This window comes from Asterias amurensis, chromosome 12 (genome assembly GCF_032118995.1).
Source record: "Asterias amurensis chromosome 12, ASM3211899v1".
NCBI lineage: Eukaryota > Metazoa > Echinodermata > Asteroidea > Forcipulatida > Asteriidae > Asterias > Asterias amurensis.
In genome coordinates this window covers 12,665,266-12,682,353 of record NC_092659.1, presented here as the reverse complement: position 1 = coordinate 12,682,353, position 17,088 = coordinate 12,665,266, and the positions used below count along the sequence as shown (strand labels likewise).

Sequence of the window (17,088 nt, the reverse complement as noted above, 5' to 3'; positions counted from 1 at the left end):
TAGCTTAAAACAAAATGAAATACCATTTTTAATGTGTATCCATTTTGTAGAGTAAAATTAATATGGAGATCGTTTTTCGATAAATTCATATTATTCTTTTATTTTGAAATTGTGTAACTATTGCAGATAAAGGATCTAGCAAGCATGGAGTCTACTGAGGATACCGACTATCTCACCAATCCTGATACTCTGTACATCTCATGGGAGGGAGTGTTTCGAGGAGATGACATATCACGCTACGAAGTATCGCTCAGCACTTTTAAAGGAGGTATCGTGTCATCCTAGTATTGGGAATAAGGACCACAAGTTATGAATCCCCTGTCAGGATTGCGCTGCGTTTATTTATTTTTTACTGTTCTTTAGCCACCCCTGCAACACATTGGTTAAGCCTTCTCGCATGACGTATAGCCAGAAGCCAATCGCGCGCGTTTAAATTTCCCGCTGCTAGAAACTGCACCCTCCTGTATGTTTCCAGTGCTTTTTTTCGTGTAACATAGGAAACTTTTTCGTTCTCACAGTATATTACGTAATACATCGGCCGTGGTTATTGTCCCGTTTAGTTCTGTTATTGTTGTTGTTTAGTTTATCGTTTGTTGGTGTTTGTTCTTTTGTTGATTTTGGGCGTTTAGGAGTGAGTGAGTTTGCTAGTGAAATTGAATGTTGAATGGTGGTCCAAGTTGTGAGAGAATAATGGAAGAAAAAACACATTTGTCGCACAAGTTGTGTGCTTTCTGTCAAGTATTTTAGTGAGAAATTACCTCTTTCTCAAATACTACGTCGCTTCAGAGGGACCCGTTTCGCACTATGTTTTTAACTATCAACAGTACTCCAATGGTCGTTACCAAGTACATTTGTATGCTAACAATTGTTTTGAGTAATTACCAAGAATGTCTAACAATGCAAAAAAAATCCAAAAAATCAAAATCAAAATCTATTATCATTTCGGTTCCATGTTTTTGTAACATGCCAAAAAATATCATGAAGACTATGTATGTTAATACAAATGTGGATCACCAATTTAGTTAAAGAAATATTACATATTGGTTTTGGCTATAACAAAACTGTTGCTGGCAGTGTAAGTACTTTATGTAATTCACCATATACATTAACTGACAAACTTGTATAAGTTTGAGATCGATCGGCCATCTGGGTTACGAGAAAATGATATAAAAACAAACATTTTACATAAGGCCTACATCGATTACAACATGATGAATAAAACGCTCACTGAGCATTAAATTTCAACCAGGAAAATAGGTTAAAATAGGTTTTAACAAAATTCTTAAATTTTCACACGGAAATGTTTCAAGGGAAGTTTTCGACTATGATAATCATTAGACCGTGTAAGTTGTGTTTAAATCTGTGATTTAAGACGAGTTTTGTGTTCTTTCCAACTCTGTAGTGTTCTGTTAACAGTTACACTTTTGGTTCATTGTGTATATCATAAGGTGAAGACATCCGTCACTTTGCCGAAAATATCAAACTGTCGAGTGAATCAAGGACACATTTCACTGGCATCGGACTTAAGAGTGGATACCGTTACTATAGCAACGTAAGGGCAATTAACAAAGCCGGTCTGCGCACACTCAGAAGCAGTGATGGTTTTGTGGTTGATCTAAGACAACCTGATGCTGGTATGGTGTTTGATGGGATAGGTATGACCTCAAAACAATTATTCCATTTACAATAAGAGTTGTACCACAATTATCGCTGTTTGAAAGGAGCATTTGTATTTTTGCATCTAACAGTTTACAGAAATTCTGTGATTTCATTAGAAAACAAGAGCTTAACAATGATAAACTATCAGTTGAATACAAGGAATGATCAGCATGAGTGTAAATTATGTTAATAGCTATGACGGCTTCAGCTTCCACTGATTTTGTGTTTACCTATTTACCTTGCACAGACAACGCTACATTGTTAACCATTCACCACTAACCTCTGACACATTCATTCGATACAAAATGTAAGATGATTACATATTTGGTGCTACTGTATTTCAGATAGCCATTTCTACCACACCACCAAACATTCAACATTTAAAGACTGATATCTCCTCATAGGTCTGCATGATGTAGAATACCAAAACTCTAGCACATTGATCTCAGCCTCATGGCACGGCTTTACAGACCTGGAGTCCTACATTGATCATTATGAGTGGTGTGTTGGACGAACTCCTGACTCTACTGATGATAGTGTTCTCCAATGTATCGATGTTGGGATGCAGTTATTTGCATCGACGACACTGTTAGTTCCTCTCACAGGAGGTAAGACGGATAACTAATTCTGAACACTAAGATCGTTTCCATAATTGTTTTCATGACGTTATACAATGTGTTTTGATAAAACGTCAAACACCCGTTTAAGAACCAAATAGATTATGACCGACTCTAGTTGTTCCGAACGATCTTTCGACTTCTAGTGCGGCTGGTCACTCCTAACTGGGCCCAATTTCATAGACATGCTAAGCCCTGTTAGATACGTCGAACTTTTCATGCACTTAATTCAGAATTTGGTTCAGCGCGACTCTGGAACGCCTGTCTGAAACAAATTATTGTTTTTAAATAAAACTTGGTTGTAGTTAAAACTACAACCAAATGAAACCAGTTTCATATAAGCTTATGTTTGAAAATCGCAAAGGAATGAATGTCGGACGACAATATTCATCGAAAATTAACAGTTTCAGACGGATCCGTTGATGGGTTTAATTTGTGTTGCTCTTTGATTGATATTTTTACCATTATAAGTTTGTTTGTTTGTATGTTTAGTATTATTGTATTACGACTTAAACATAATTTTACTTAACCGTGTCCGTGTTTTGGTGTTTCATGCGTCACAAGGTATAAGGTACTACTCCAGAGTGTCAGCCATTGATGCAGCTGGTAGAGCGTCAGAACAAGTCTTCTCTGATGGGGTTGTGGTTGACGTCACTCCTCCAGAGCCACAGAATTATATCCACTCACGAGATAATCTCATTGTGAATCCATCATTTGAACCAGGTACAAGTAGCACAGACAAATAGTTTGAAGTCAGTTTCCCATAATTGTGATTTATTTATTGATATTTGAAAATAAGAGTCGCTTCCCTTTGATGAGGACCAGTCCTACGAAGGTACCATGGATATACAAATAAATGCTAAGTGTTAGGGGGTTTTCCGTTTTATTCGACCATAGTTTCTACTTTGTGTTATCAACCCAGGCTAGAAAAAAAAAAATGGTCCAGTCCATTAATGGGTTTTTTTACGAGCTGAGAAAATAAATTAGGCTATCATTTGAAATATTGAAAATGTTAAATTACAAAAGAAGCGTAGAAATGAGAACCTTGTTTAACTTGTTTTGTCTGTATTATATTTTTAGAGTTGAAATGTATTTGGTCGATGTAATAATAATAAAAATAATAATACTATCGAAGTCTTATTATTATAGCGCACGTAACTACCAAACAAGGTACTCAAGGCGCTGAGTATATACAAACTCTCAGAAAGATAGGTAATTGCAGTGATGAACTCTGAGACCCAATTATTTAGCACCTTATATGGTTTTACAAGGTGCTACAGCGGAACACCGCGGCGCACCCCTTCTCTTTTCGATAAGTGCACTGGGTTCGTTTACATGCGTTTTTACAACACGTGGGATCAACGGCTTTACGTCCCATCCGAATGACGAAGCAATGGTTAAGTGTATTGCTTTATAACGAAACAATGTCACGGCTGGGGATTCGAACCCACACTCTGCTGATCAGAAACACCACAGTCTATCTGCAGTACACTAATCCCCATTGTTATTTATCTACAGGGATATGCGGCGTTTTTTCATGCGTGACCTCGGTTTGAATACTAATTCAGCCCATGGTATAGACGGGCGCTTTTGCTGATCAGAAACACCAGAGTTTGAATTCGGTGCTCTTAACCGCTCGGCCACGACACTTCCACATGTACACATCGTTTCAACAAAATGTTGGCTTGCAGATCTTGGAGAACCAGGGTCAACATAAATAAATGACAACATGTTTAATATTTAACAGGGTCGTGGGTTCGAATCCCACCCGAGTAAATATTATGTTTTTCACAGGACTCGGGACCGTACGGAGTATTCATTGCTAACACACATCGGTATATGGGTAAAACCAAAATTAAGATGTTTTAACCCCGATGCAAATTTAACATCTATTATATCGTTGCGGTACCCGCTGCCAAAACACAGGATTCGAACTGCCTCTAACTACAGGGCAATCTCGGTAGTCTAGTTGGTAAGACACTGCTCTAGAATTGTAAGGGTCGTGGGTTCGAATCCCACCCGAGTAAATAGGCCTGTGATATTTGTTCACAGGACTCGGGAAAGTACTGAGTATATACAGTGCTAACACACATCGGTGTATGGGTAAAAACCAAAATTCATAATTACCTCAGATAAGACAGTTTCGCTATTCCTATTGTGGAGAGCGCGTCACGTGGGTGCGTATAAACCTTTGTTTATGACCAGTAAAAAGTGTTGAAACATGGGCGTGACACGCGAGTTTGCACCTGGGTCGATTTCACTAACGCGTTTTGGTCATCGCAAACGCCGAAATCGATCGCTAAATCTCAAATCCATCATAACTTAGCGATGGATTTTTAGCCGACGATTTCACTAAAACTTAACGATGAATATACTCGTCGCAAAGTTTTATTTAGCGATGACAATCTTGCGATGACATGTTAGTGGTCGCAAAGTAAAAGTTCATCGCAAACTTATGATACATTGCGCCATTATGAGCTTGTAGTTATAGCGGTGTACGTTTTGACGTATAAATTGTCCGTGATTTAGAGTAAAATGAGTGGCGCTACATTATTTTAGTCTTGCGGTCTTTTACCTGGTAGACTCAGATTGCCGATGACAACTATCAGCGACGCAACTGCAGCAAAGAGCCCCTTAATATCGGAAAAAAAATGAGATACTATATGGGTTCGATTATTTTAACCATCATTTGTTGAAAAAATGTGTAATGTATTGGCAAATTGATAGTGTGAAGCTATATTATTAGACAGATATGTCAGAATGTTCATCAATCCCACCGTTACAACAGATTTACGAAAACTGTTTATTAAAATCTAAAATTATAATAGAGGCCATAGGCCTGTAAATGCTTTAACCCTTTGTAAATAAATGCCTAAACATCGTCCACAATAGTTGTGGACGATGCACCAACATGACAACGATTTACATATAAACTGCACAATGCCATTTCATTTCGAGCGACGGCTAGCCTTGCTCAAGGCAGTCGGATTATTCACTCCGAAAAAAAGACCGCCGCTGTATAAAAACCCACCCGTATTCACTGTGCGTAACATTGCACGACACGATCCCCCGTACACTATCCGCATGCGGAGGCCGTCAGGCCGACAGCCTTGTAGGGTCTGTGTTGAAGCCACTGACCTCATCTATACTATTAAAAGCGTAACCCGCGCCATCTTGGATTGAAAATTAGAAGGTCCAGTGGCATGGCATCCTTGTGGAATCCAACACGGTTGTGTCGTTACAGACGTCGGGTTGCAAGTCTACAAAACCCTGAACCGAACTCCCTCTTACGAGTTGTCTGATTGGCTGGAGTCACGAGCGATATCTCCTAACATGTGTGGTTGTCTGGTTTTGATATGGGCCACCTGTTGGTCGAAGGGGGAAGCCGTAGGCTGCACACAGAGTCACCTCAGTGGTTGTCTGGTTTTGATATGGGCCACCTGTTGGTCTAAGGGGGAAGCTGTAGGCTACACACAGAGCCAACTCTTTAGGTTTGAAGTGGGTGACAACCTCGGACTCCCATTAACATTCCAGAGTGACTCATTGATGTTTCGCAGAGGGGTAAATGACATTGTGTATATACCATTTTGTACAGGGGGGTTTAATTTCGCGTGTTAAATTAAAAACATTAGGCTTTAATACATGCATCTGTTACATATGTGTGTATTACAATTAAGTTACTCATGCAGGCCTACCCAACTTTCCAGCATTTTTTTAAACGCGTCAAACAGCAACCCATTACTGTGAATCTTTATTTGTTCCATTTAACTCTGCACCATTAGTGGTACAGTCCATATGTCATCCCCCACACACAGAACGTATACACGCAAAAGTTGAAACATTTTCAAAAAGAAAGTAAATACATTACTGATTCTTTTCATATACATTGTACAGGTTTTGCCAGTTAAACCTACAAAAGAGTACATGAAATCACCGTTTAAGAATAGTATGCTTGCATAGTTACGAACTTTGTGAAACATCAACGGCTGTTTTGAAGCTGTAAACGAACATTCCATTCAAAGTTCTGAAGCAACAAAATTGTTAGAACGCAGTTTGGTCCGGACTCAGGATGTAGATTTTGCCAAATCCGTTTTAGCAATCGGCCGTCAGGTTTTGTTATCGAAAGAGCCCTCATGTGCAGCTGAATCGGGTACTTTTTACGAATTTCTCCATACAAAATTAACCAAACTGGCCTACAAACCCTTAAAACAACAAGGCAAATGTGTTCTGAAAGTGAATTAAGTGAGAGGATGTAGGGGTAGCTGGCATACAAACCCTCAAAATAACTAGGCAAATGTTTTCTGAAAGTGAATTAAGTGAGAGAATGTAGGAGTAGTTATTAAAGACCAATACAATTATCGTTTCTATTATTTTAGTTTGTATAGGGTTCCACAGATAATTATGGTAACATATAAAATTGGATGTTTTATCAGGGGACTTCGTCACGCGGGGCGCGCGCCCCGGCGGATGTTGACCAGAAAGTTTACATGAGAATTAATTAATATGAGAATAAACTAAAAATTAATGAGGCCGACGCTCTGTTACTCCCAAAAGCGGTGGTAAAAACAGTAGATAAGATGTTGCACAGCATGTTCCGAAAACTCGCTTTATTTGGTGCTCAGACAACTTTGTATGCGTCGTTGGACGTACGCTCAATAAATCACGATGAATGGGGCCTTAGATTCTAAAATGTTGTACACGTCATTGGAAACAAAGCAAAAATCATTCAACAGTTATAGCAACCAATCATTAAATATATTTATTGTTAATACAATTTTGCAGAAATTGATTTGTCGTTAAAGTCCATACCAACTGGCGCGGTTTTTTTATCTGCTGTATACCAGAACTTCTTCGAAGCTTCCTTTTCAGTCAGATAAACTCCGCGGCTATTAGTGGCTGTGATTATGAGTTTGTTTTAAAAGAGGGTACCACTTTCATACAAGCCTTTTTAGTTGGATTTCTCCTCTGCTATTAGCAGCGGTGATAATTGATGAGGGGGGAGACCAGACTTAGACCACTCAAATCCGTGGCTATCGGTGACTATGGATTTGTTGCTAAGGGAACCAAATACCACTGCTGATTCCAAAATCAGCGTGTTATTTATTGTCCGATTGGCCCATCTCCATTTAACCAAACTGGACGTACAGACCCTCAAAATAACAAGGCAAATGTTTCACAAAGTTCGTAACTATAATGAAAGCAGTTTGGGCGGGAACGTCATCGCAATTGCGATGACTTTTTGTGTGAAACGCAGAACTAGCGACATCGCAATTGCGATGGATTTGAGGTTTGCGATCTCATCGCAAGTGTGTTAGCGATGATCGCAAACATAGACGTTAGTGAAATCGGCCCCTGGTGCTTAAGACAGTTTCTTCATTCCTATAGACTGTGCAAGTCTCGCGCAGATTTGAACTTCCGGGACCATTGTGGTCCCAACCTTATGGAGTTTTACGTTGGGAGATTTTGTTTCGTCCATTACTTTAGTTTAATATAGTTTATGACCAAAAAAATGACATATGTTGCTAAAATGTACAACTAATTAACAACATATATAAAAGTAAAAATAAAGTCAACATAATAACAAAGAAAAACCGATATTTGAACTTGACCTCAGGTCAGGTTACTTGTAAAAAAATAAGAATTTGTGCCCATCTCCGATCACGAAACTTACGCAGACGCTTGTTTTGGCCGCGCGGGGTGGAAAGCCTTTTCATTAGTCGCTTAGGAGTCGGCTTCCTCTTTAAAATGCGTCACGCGTTTATCTAACCCCCTTGCGACCATCGTGCATCCGCGTATACCAGCTTTCAGTAGTTTAACATTCGGGCGTAGATTTACAAAAGGGGTTTCAAAACATTTAAGATCAGACAAACATCATTGTCCCAGAGTTTTACTTTTGTCTATAAATAGATTTTAACCGATAATTGAGTATTTGTTTAAAAAGCTAAAACTAATTCAAACAAGCTCTAATTGGTATTTTTGTTGTTCAGATTCGGCATTAAGAAAAAATTAAAGCAAAGATTTGATTCATAAAAAAAATTAAGTTCTACAGTCGTCGTGTTTTCTCGCTCCGGTGCGCGCGAGACTTGCACAGTCTATTGGTCGAGAGCAACCGGCCGAGACAGTTCATATAATATAGGCCGTGTCCGAATTGGCGACTTTGGACAATTCGGACACGGCCATAGAATATAATACCTAGATCGGCCGCGCCTACCTACGCGCCATAAACCGTACACAAACATTTCTAGTTTTTTATGGACGCGCTAAAAAGTCACGTGCTGGTGGCAACGCGCATAAAATGAACATGGGAGATCAGAACTAGAGCGCGCACTGGCCTGTATACGCGCCCCGGTATGCAAGCAGGCGGCCATTTTATAAGTTGACAAAACAGCGCAAAACAGCTATCTCACAGCGTGTGTTTGTGCGGCCATTTTGTACGTTGAACAAACAGCATCGCGTGAGCGTTCAATAAAAAAAACCTCAAACGTGTATTTCAAATTCAACGCGCGTGCAGAATGACGCGCTTGTCATATTGCGGTCCCGTGGCGTTTGTGCACGAAGCATCACACTCGTGCGCCCTCTAGTTCTTATATATAACTCTATGGCGTTTAACCCGCGTTTAACCACACTATGGACGCGCTAAAAGTCACGTGCTGGTATACAAATATTGACTGCTTCGAGTGCTATGGTTAAAACTATGACTCCCGAGGTGATCCACGGAGTGTTCTATTTTCCCGAGGCGAAGCCGAGGGAAAATAGAACGCTCCGGGGATCACCGAGGGAGTCATAGTTTTTAACCATTGCACGAGTAAAAGCAGTCAATATTTGTTTTATAACACCCCAAACATTTCTAAAACCTGTATTATTATTATTAAGTTACAGACCTGAATGCTACAATCCACGGACGACGCGAACACAGATTGCAAACACTTTTACCTACTGTGTTGCATGTAGTGTCGGACAATCCGAAATGGTTACAGACTATTAATTTATAATCCTCGTACACGCAACGGACGTCTGGGTACTGCACGCCGTGTGCTAGTCTGTCGGACTAGCGCACGGCGCCATGTGCTAGTCTTCGGACTAGCGCATGGCAAACCGACGCTCTATCACACGGCCGTCGTCTAGCAAAACTAAGACATGTCATGTGACGCGCTCTAAACCAATGAGCAGGCACAATACTTGCAAGGGGTGTTATAATAGAAGATACACGTTGGAGATAGGCTAATGGCTGCGTATGTACGCGCGGCCGATCTGGTTATTTAATTTTATTGACCCCTTGCACGCGCGTCACACGCGGCGACTGGTGCCACGCTCACCATGTTGGTGGTGGGCAGGTTAGGTTTACGTGTATTAACGCCGCGTCGCCTAAAATGCGCACTTCACTGCATAACGCACAGCATACTCTATGCATAGAGTTATGAGAACGCACAGTGAAATTGCACAGTGATAATCTACCTCGACTTCGTCTCGGTAAAATGATCAAGAACCAGGCCTCGTTGGGATTAAACCACTAGTTGAAAACCTCTTCACCACACATTGATTCCCTTATTAATACTCTTTATCTCCGATGCAAACTTAATATCTATTTAACCTGTTTAATGATTAATTGGTTTATTCAAAGCACTCCAAACCTTTCAAAGATAAAACCAAAAATAAAGCGTTTACTTGAAAACAAATAACAAGTATTAACAGCAATTTATTATTTAATACCCATAGTTTGTAAATATACAAAGATTACATTGATTTATAAAGTACTCATGTGAGGTACGTCACGTCATCAATTGCTTCGTTGACAGGATTACATGACTCCACATCAAATGCCGACGAAGACTCAGAAGGTTCACTGGATGAAATAGCGCCGTGGGAAGTTGACTCTGGTACCCAAATCATTGTGATCACACGTGGGAAGAAGATTACTGGTTACGGACGTTCTTTCTTATCACTACACGGATCGATCTCACAAACCTTTAACTCGACCCCTGGAAGCCACTACCGGGTCCTCTTCTTTACTAGTCACGTTGTCCCGTCTGATGAACCTCTGTTAAACCAAGAAGGTCGCATTGAAGCACCAGGATTAAACCGTGTCTTCAGGTTGTACAGTCGCCCAGCTGGTAGTCACTCTAACCAGAGTCTGTCGTCCATACAATGGCATGAACAGAGGTTTTATTTCACAGCTAGTGAAGCTCTCTCAACTTTGATAATATCATCAGTTGGGCGATCGAATGGAATTCTACTTGACAATATTCAGGTACAAGAATTAACACATATAATCTTCCATGATGATAACGATGAGTTTTACAATAATTACATACTTTTACTCATACTGTAACAACTTTGAACTTCATTTTGCTTTACGTTTTTTAAGCATCCAATCAGTTGGTATACCTTATTACAAAGCGCTGAAGAAACCACTTCCAGAACTGAAAATGATAATGTAAAGTGCATGTTCATAAACGTTGGTTTGTGCAATTATGCAGAGTCAGAGAACGTTGTTTTATGATGACGTCCACAATGCCAATAAAATACTTAATTAAATTGCTGAAGTGTGTGTCAGGAAGGCGGTCCAGTCAGAAACGTTTACCTTTACATCAATAAGTGTTCAGCCGAACATTCAGTTTGATAGGTTGAAATATTACAATCTGATTGTTTGTCAATTCTAGGTGACACTAATAGCAAGTGAACCAAGTAATGGTCATGGATCAGTAGACGTCCATACACAGATTATCCACAATTGGTCATCACTCCAGGCCACGTGGCATTTCGTTGATCCAGAGAGTCCAATCATTGACTACAACTGGGCCATCGGTAAGTTCAAACAAGCTTGTTTTCTCGTGTTCGTGCTAGACAAATACAAAACGCTAAGTATAATTTGTATTGCAAGTTCCAATTTAAAAACTAAAGCCAAACAAATAGTTGCGTAAAAAAAAGAGAATCTCTGTACAATCAAGTGTCGCTATAATTTGTGTTGATTTCGTAATGAATTACAATAGCAGTGTTTGGTTGTGTTGTTTCAGGAACGTGTTCAGGTGGTACTCAGTTGCAGAACTTCAAGTCCGTTGGAACCCAAACAGACGCTATCAATACTGAACTCAAAATGTCTCATGGTTCCCATATATACGTCACGGTGACGTCAAAGAATGCTGCTGAACTCACCTCGGTAGTGACCTCTGACCCTATCCTAGTTGACATGACAGCTCCCATTATTCATTCGGTACTTGATGGTCCAGGTGAAGATGGTAAGTCCATACATTTCTATTGCCTGTTTTATTGCTTTGTTTTGCATGATTAACAGAACAGATAATTAGGAAATGATTTTAATTTAAAGTCATGAAGTGTTTCTTCCAATTAAAATCAAAATCAAGCCGAGTGTCATCAGAATGTCTGATCTCGAGAGAACACTGATAACCATAGGTATACAACTTAAATTAAGACCATTATGAATCATAATTATGCTTTTCTCTTGAATGTTTTAATTTACAGATATTGACTTTGGTTCAGATGACAAATCTATATCCTTAAGATGGTCTGCGTCTGACCCGGAAAGTGGAATCGATTATTGCGAATGGGCCATTGGTAAGATTCAACATGATATCTGAAATAAAGATGACAAAGCAACAGGAACCTAATTAAAGCAATGCGAAGTTGTTCGACATTTGTTGTTCTCGGCAGTGTTCACTTGGGTGTCCATTGTTTTGTTCACGGTCAAATCAAGCAGTCGACAACTATACTGTTTATGTTGAGTTTGGGATGCAACATATAATTTCATTTGTTTTCCTGTGTATTAAACGTGAACAATCTATGAAATTATCGACTTCCAAAAGTTAGTGGTATTTCAAAAATGATATCAATAAATACAACTTTCTCCTTTTAGGTTTAGAACCAGGGCTTGATGACGTCTTACCCAGCACAGTTTCATCCGATTCAGAGTCAAAGGTCATTGCAGATCTCTCTGGCGTCATGGTCGAAGGTCAGACACTATTTTCGACGGTTAAATGCTTCAACAATGTGGGGAGGTCATCATGGAAAGCATCTGACGGCGTTACCATAGTAACAGAGCCGCCAAGTTCACTGGTAGCCGTCGTCAAAGTGAAAGCCGTGTCTGACACGGCGTATGCAACGCTCGACGGGTACCAGTCCCAGAATAGTTCCATCAAAGCATCATGGGAAGGATTTATGGACCCATTTGGTATCCACTTTTACCAGGTGATTACACTGATCTCTATTGCACTGACAGTATTATAGAAATCAGTGGGTGAGTAGCACTGATGGAGCAGATGAAAACTGTTTGGGTATCGAATTATAATCATTCACATAGATACATTCGACATGGCAAATGTATTTTTTTTTTTCTTTTTTTTTTAAGAAACTGGAAACTACTGGTAATTGTCAAAGACCAGTCTTCTCACACTTGGTGTATCTCAACATATGCACACAAACAAACCTGGTTAAAATTTGAGGTCAATTGGTCCCACGAGGTTGTGTGCGTTCAGGTGCTTGATTTCGAGACCTCATCGAATTCTAAATCTGAGGTATCGAAATCAAATTCGTGAAAAATTACTTCTTTCTCGAAAACTACTCCACTTCAGAAGGAGCCGTTTCTCACAATGTTATATACTACCAACTTCTCCCCATTACTCGTAACCAAGTAGGGTTTTATGCTAACAAATATTTTGAGTAATTACCAATAAAGTCCACTGCCTTTAAATCAATTAAAATTTAAACAGCATTACAATTTGTGTTTTCTTCAGCCGCATTCTCCGAGCAACTCAAACATATATAGAGAACCATTTAAAACTTTAAATCCTTTTCCCGCGTTTCAGTGCCGTCTCACCGGAGGAAGCTTATCTACGTCTCCATGGAAACGATGTGGATCCGCATCAGAAGAGCATCTTAATTGGTTAAATGTTACCCTTGATGATGACGCAACATATAGCCTGTCTGTCAGAGCAGTCAATCATGCTGATCTGATCAGCCCGGCTATCACTCAAAATTTCACGGTTGAGACCTCAAAACCCATAAGCCAAGGTATGTGTTTTTACTATTTCCTTTATTGTTTTCTTCATCTCACTTCATCCATTTAGTTGATAAGGGGCGTTTATGAGGTCGCAACACGTTTGTTGTGATTCAACATCCCTGTGTGTTTTACAGTGTAGTGCAAGTTTCAGGTGACCCTCACCAGTTGACACGTGTGCGCAAGTGAGAAATAAAACGTGGTTTTGTTTACAACACCATTTTGTTGTTAAAGCGAAAAGCATTTAAAGCACATTAATCGTGTTTGCTAGAGGTTTCTGTGTAAATCCAGATACAACCTGAACCTCAAAATACAAATATAGAGACGGGTTGCAGTCACCAACGGAGAAACAACAAATGGCCGCTCATAATGTAAGCCAAGACCTGTTTCTATTTACTTTTACAGATTTGACTTATCTTACTTCTGCATGGCATGGAAACGGCACAGTTGATTTGAGCTGGGACGGATTATTCGTCTCCTCCAGTCCACTGTACTTTGAGGTCTCCATCGGCACCATTCTGGGCGGAAGTGACGTCATGCAATGGGTAGAGACCACGAATACTGGTATGCGTGTATCGCCGCTGGTTTCTCATACAGACTATTACCTAACAGTCACGGCTATCAATGCAGCAGGATTGCCACAGACAGTGAACAATATTATTTATTATGTATAATGAATGCAATATGTGCCTTACATTTTGTCATATTTTTACTATTTTTTAAATGTTCGTGATAGTTGTGATAATGTTTCAAGGTTTGATTATTAAAAATACACTATCAGAAATCGCTTCTTTTTAATATTCATACACGTTCAATTTTTCTTTGACGCGGACATTTGAATAAATAAGCCCTTTTTGCCAAACCCTCTACAAAACAAAACAAAATATATTGGTGTACAAAACAACAGTAGCTAAAAATCTGGCAAGATAAAGGAAACAAACGTGATAGACACATGTTTTTAAATAGCCTGTCTAGACAATAAACAATGTCTTCCACGAAGATAGAGCCCAGCCTCATGACAATGCTTAATACCGCGAAATTGTGTTCTTACAGCTCGTTGAACAAGTTTCTGTTTGGGGAATGGTATGTCAATTTGATTAGTCGATGGTTTTCCCTTTAAATTACGTCAATGTCAAATTGGAGTGTAACCGGTAGCCTACTCAGAGCCCAGTGGCGTGACCATCCCAATATTCTTAGGGGCCGAGAAAATAATTTGCTGAACCAGAGGTCGGATCCGCAAATAGAAATCAAAATAGTCATGAGAACAAACTTAATGCAACATTCGTTGAACAAAAAAGGGATCAGCGAGGGGACGATAGAAACAAATTAACCGTATTTTTCCCCAGGGAAGATGAGGCAGATTAGCATTATGTTGGCGTGTTTTACCTACTTTCTCATGTGGCGTGAACACAAAAGGAAGACATAATGTAGGCTACGTGGCCTCATCTTTCCTTGGGGGGGGGGGGGGGGAGGGGTACGCGATTACAATAGATCAGAGTGAGGGAGCGGAATAATAGATCAGTGCATGCGCTAAACTGAACTAGTTTCCGTCCTGCGTTCGGCTGTACGCGCGACCGAATGGTGTCATTGTACAATTTGTTATGGTTGTTAAGCACTGCACCGTGAACCGTGTTACTCAAGTCCCGTTCTCATTTGAGAGGTCCCTAATAATTATCTAGCTATTATCCAGTCAAAATGTAGCTATTGTAGACCCCAAAATGGCCAGGCACAGGTTGGGAGATGCTAGCCGCGCAAAAGTTGTCTGATGTTTAGGCGACGGGACTTGGTCCAAAACGGGAGCCGCGCCCGGGCGAGCGTGAGCATCTGGACCACCGTGTTATGCTACCGTCGTGTTTGCTACCGTCCCAACTCGAAAGTTCTCTAATGTTAGTCCCGCTGGAGGCGCGCAAATTTCCCGGCCCATGAGTTGCTAGGTTGCTTAATAGATCGTTATAAACTTGTGTGAGACTGTCGGAGCCTTAAAAGAGCGCAACATTATAAACTTGCGAGATGAGCTACGGGCGCTCAACATGGCTGGACATCGTTAATGCAGAGCATTAAGGCGAACAGTGGTAAAGTTACTTTGGATGTGTTTAACGGAAAATGTATTACTTTATGACATGGGTCACTCAGTATAAAAACAACTGTTGTTTTAACCACATGGTCGTGGCTGGATTTTTAAACGTCAAGTCACGACTCTTTTTTTGCTATTACAAATTTAATGGTTTTCGAATACTCAGATAACTTGTCTATGTAACCTTATTAAAAAAGCTTTGTATTTACTTACAATGTTTTCCTTATAAACGTTTATTTTGTCTTTGTCTTTATAGGGAAGGGGAACAACATGCATTGCTTCTCCTTTTTTTTCCTACATGTCACATTATTATATATTTATTGTTCATTAACTGGATCAAGTTTACATTTGTACAAGTTATAATGTTTTCAGAGCAACATTATCACACCATGTATTGGTTGCTGTTGACATGAAATAAAATAATGTATCTGAAAACGTTTAAAAAGACTTGTGGATTTTTATAAGCATTCTCGTAAATGTTATGGTGATACGTTTCGGTATGGACAATTTCATTTAACGTTATCTTGTAAAGAAATTTTCTAAATACGCTGGTAATTTTTTTGTTTTTAGTTCATAAAATTGAGACTCAAAGAACAGAGACATTGACACACTTATTCAAGTAAAAATTACGATGTTTGGTTAATACACAACCCCATCAGTAAGGACAATAATATGTGCCATCTTGGTGGGGGAAAAAAATGCGTATTAAAATAATAACCATTAATTCTTCTGGTTCACAAAACGGATTAAGCCCAACTGTCACATGTTTGTATACTTCATGTACAATGTATGGTTGAATACGCCGAAATAGCACTAACTGTGCGACCAATGTCGGCTCCACAAATCCGAGCCACTGTATTTCTCAATAGAGGGTCAATTGGGGTCAATAGAGGCTCGAGATGTTTAAGAAGATGTCGGTAAAGATCCTCTCGTTGATGCAGGCATAGGGGCGGGTCAGATGTCAAAGTTCAAACAGTCAAACTGTTACATGAATGTCTTGAAACAGCACGTTGAAAGTCTTAACTTACCGAATTGTTGACTGTGTACTACATAAAATAGATCCACTTTCATTTCTGCTTTGAATGTACGCTTTAAGTTAATTAAATAACTACTTTGCAAAATATTATTTTACACAGAAATGTGATAGTTTAGCGTGTTTTGTAAACAAAATTGTACCCAGAAACGGTTTTCGCTTTTAATTACTACACAGAAGTTGTTAAAGTAGAGTTTAGCATCACAATACAGTGCATAACGGTATCAACAAAGGTATGTTTTGAAAACAAATGTTTTATTGTGTCAGTAAAAAGGCGTATGGTTTTTAAAAACCAAAAAGGTTTGTCTATGCTCACTGTTTGCAAGAAGCTGGACAGGTAGAAAGGCCAGGTTATGTTATTTTGTTTTATTATAACTGATACAATCTTTGAGTGATAATAAACAGTTTTTGAGTAGAAGCAAATAACACTGGGGTTTTTAGTCTTGCTTATCAAACCCGTCTTGTCGGTACTAATCAGCAAGAGTTGTAGTCTAAAACCTTGACAATTATCGGAGGCTTTGTCGCAAGCAACGCTAGGGTGTAGTAAAATAACAAATTTTAGGTGAAACATAACAAGCCAGTGTCGATCCTGAACAAAATATTTGACTCAATTCCACAAAGCGCTGTACAATTCATTTTAGTGACTATGTTTGAGTATTAAACCACAATGGAAGTGACTGTGTTACTTTGAAAT

The 17,088-nt window shown here is 39.4% G+C and overlaps 1 protein-coding gene across 1 annotated transcript in view; it reads left to right on the top strand.

Annotated features, from left to right (window-relative positions):
* Window positions 1-16,807, top strand: part of LOC139945079 (uncharacterized) — a 52,155-nt gene extending 35,348 nt beyond the window's left edge. Inside the window, exons 41-51 of the mRNA XM_071942334.1 lie at window positions 127-268; window positions 1,449-1,655; window positions 2,064-2,267; window positions 2,841-2,999; window positions 10,073-10,524; window positions 10,937-11,081; window positions 11,291-11,512; window positions 11,757-11,849; window positions 12,148-12,479; window positions 13,097-13,301; window positions 13,693-16,807. Of these exons, the coding sequence (XP_071798435.1) occupies window positions 127-268; window positions 1,449-1,655; window positions 2,064-2,267; window positions 2,841-2,999; window positions 10,073-10,524; window positions 10,937-11,081; window positions 11,291-11,512; window positions 11,757-11,849; window positions 12,148-12,479; window positions 13,097-13,301; window positions 13,693-13,961 (2,430 nt within the window). The 3' untranslated portion in view covers window positions 13,962-16,807. The remainder of the gene's footprint in view (window positions 1-126; window positions 269-1,448; window positions 1,656-2,063; window positions 2,268-2,840; window positions 3,000-10,072; window positions 10,525-10,936; window positions 11,082-11,290; window positions 11,513-11,756; window positions 11,850-12,147; window positions 12,480-13,096; window positions 13,302-13,692) is intronic.
* Window positions 16,808-17,088: the final 281 nt, after the last annotated feature.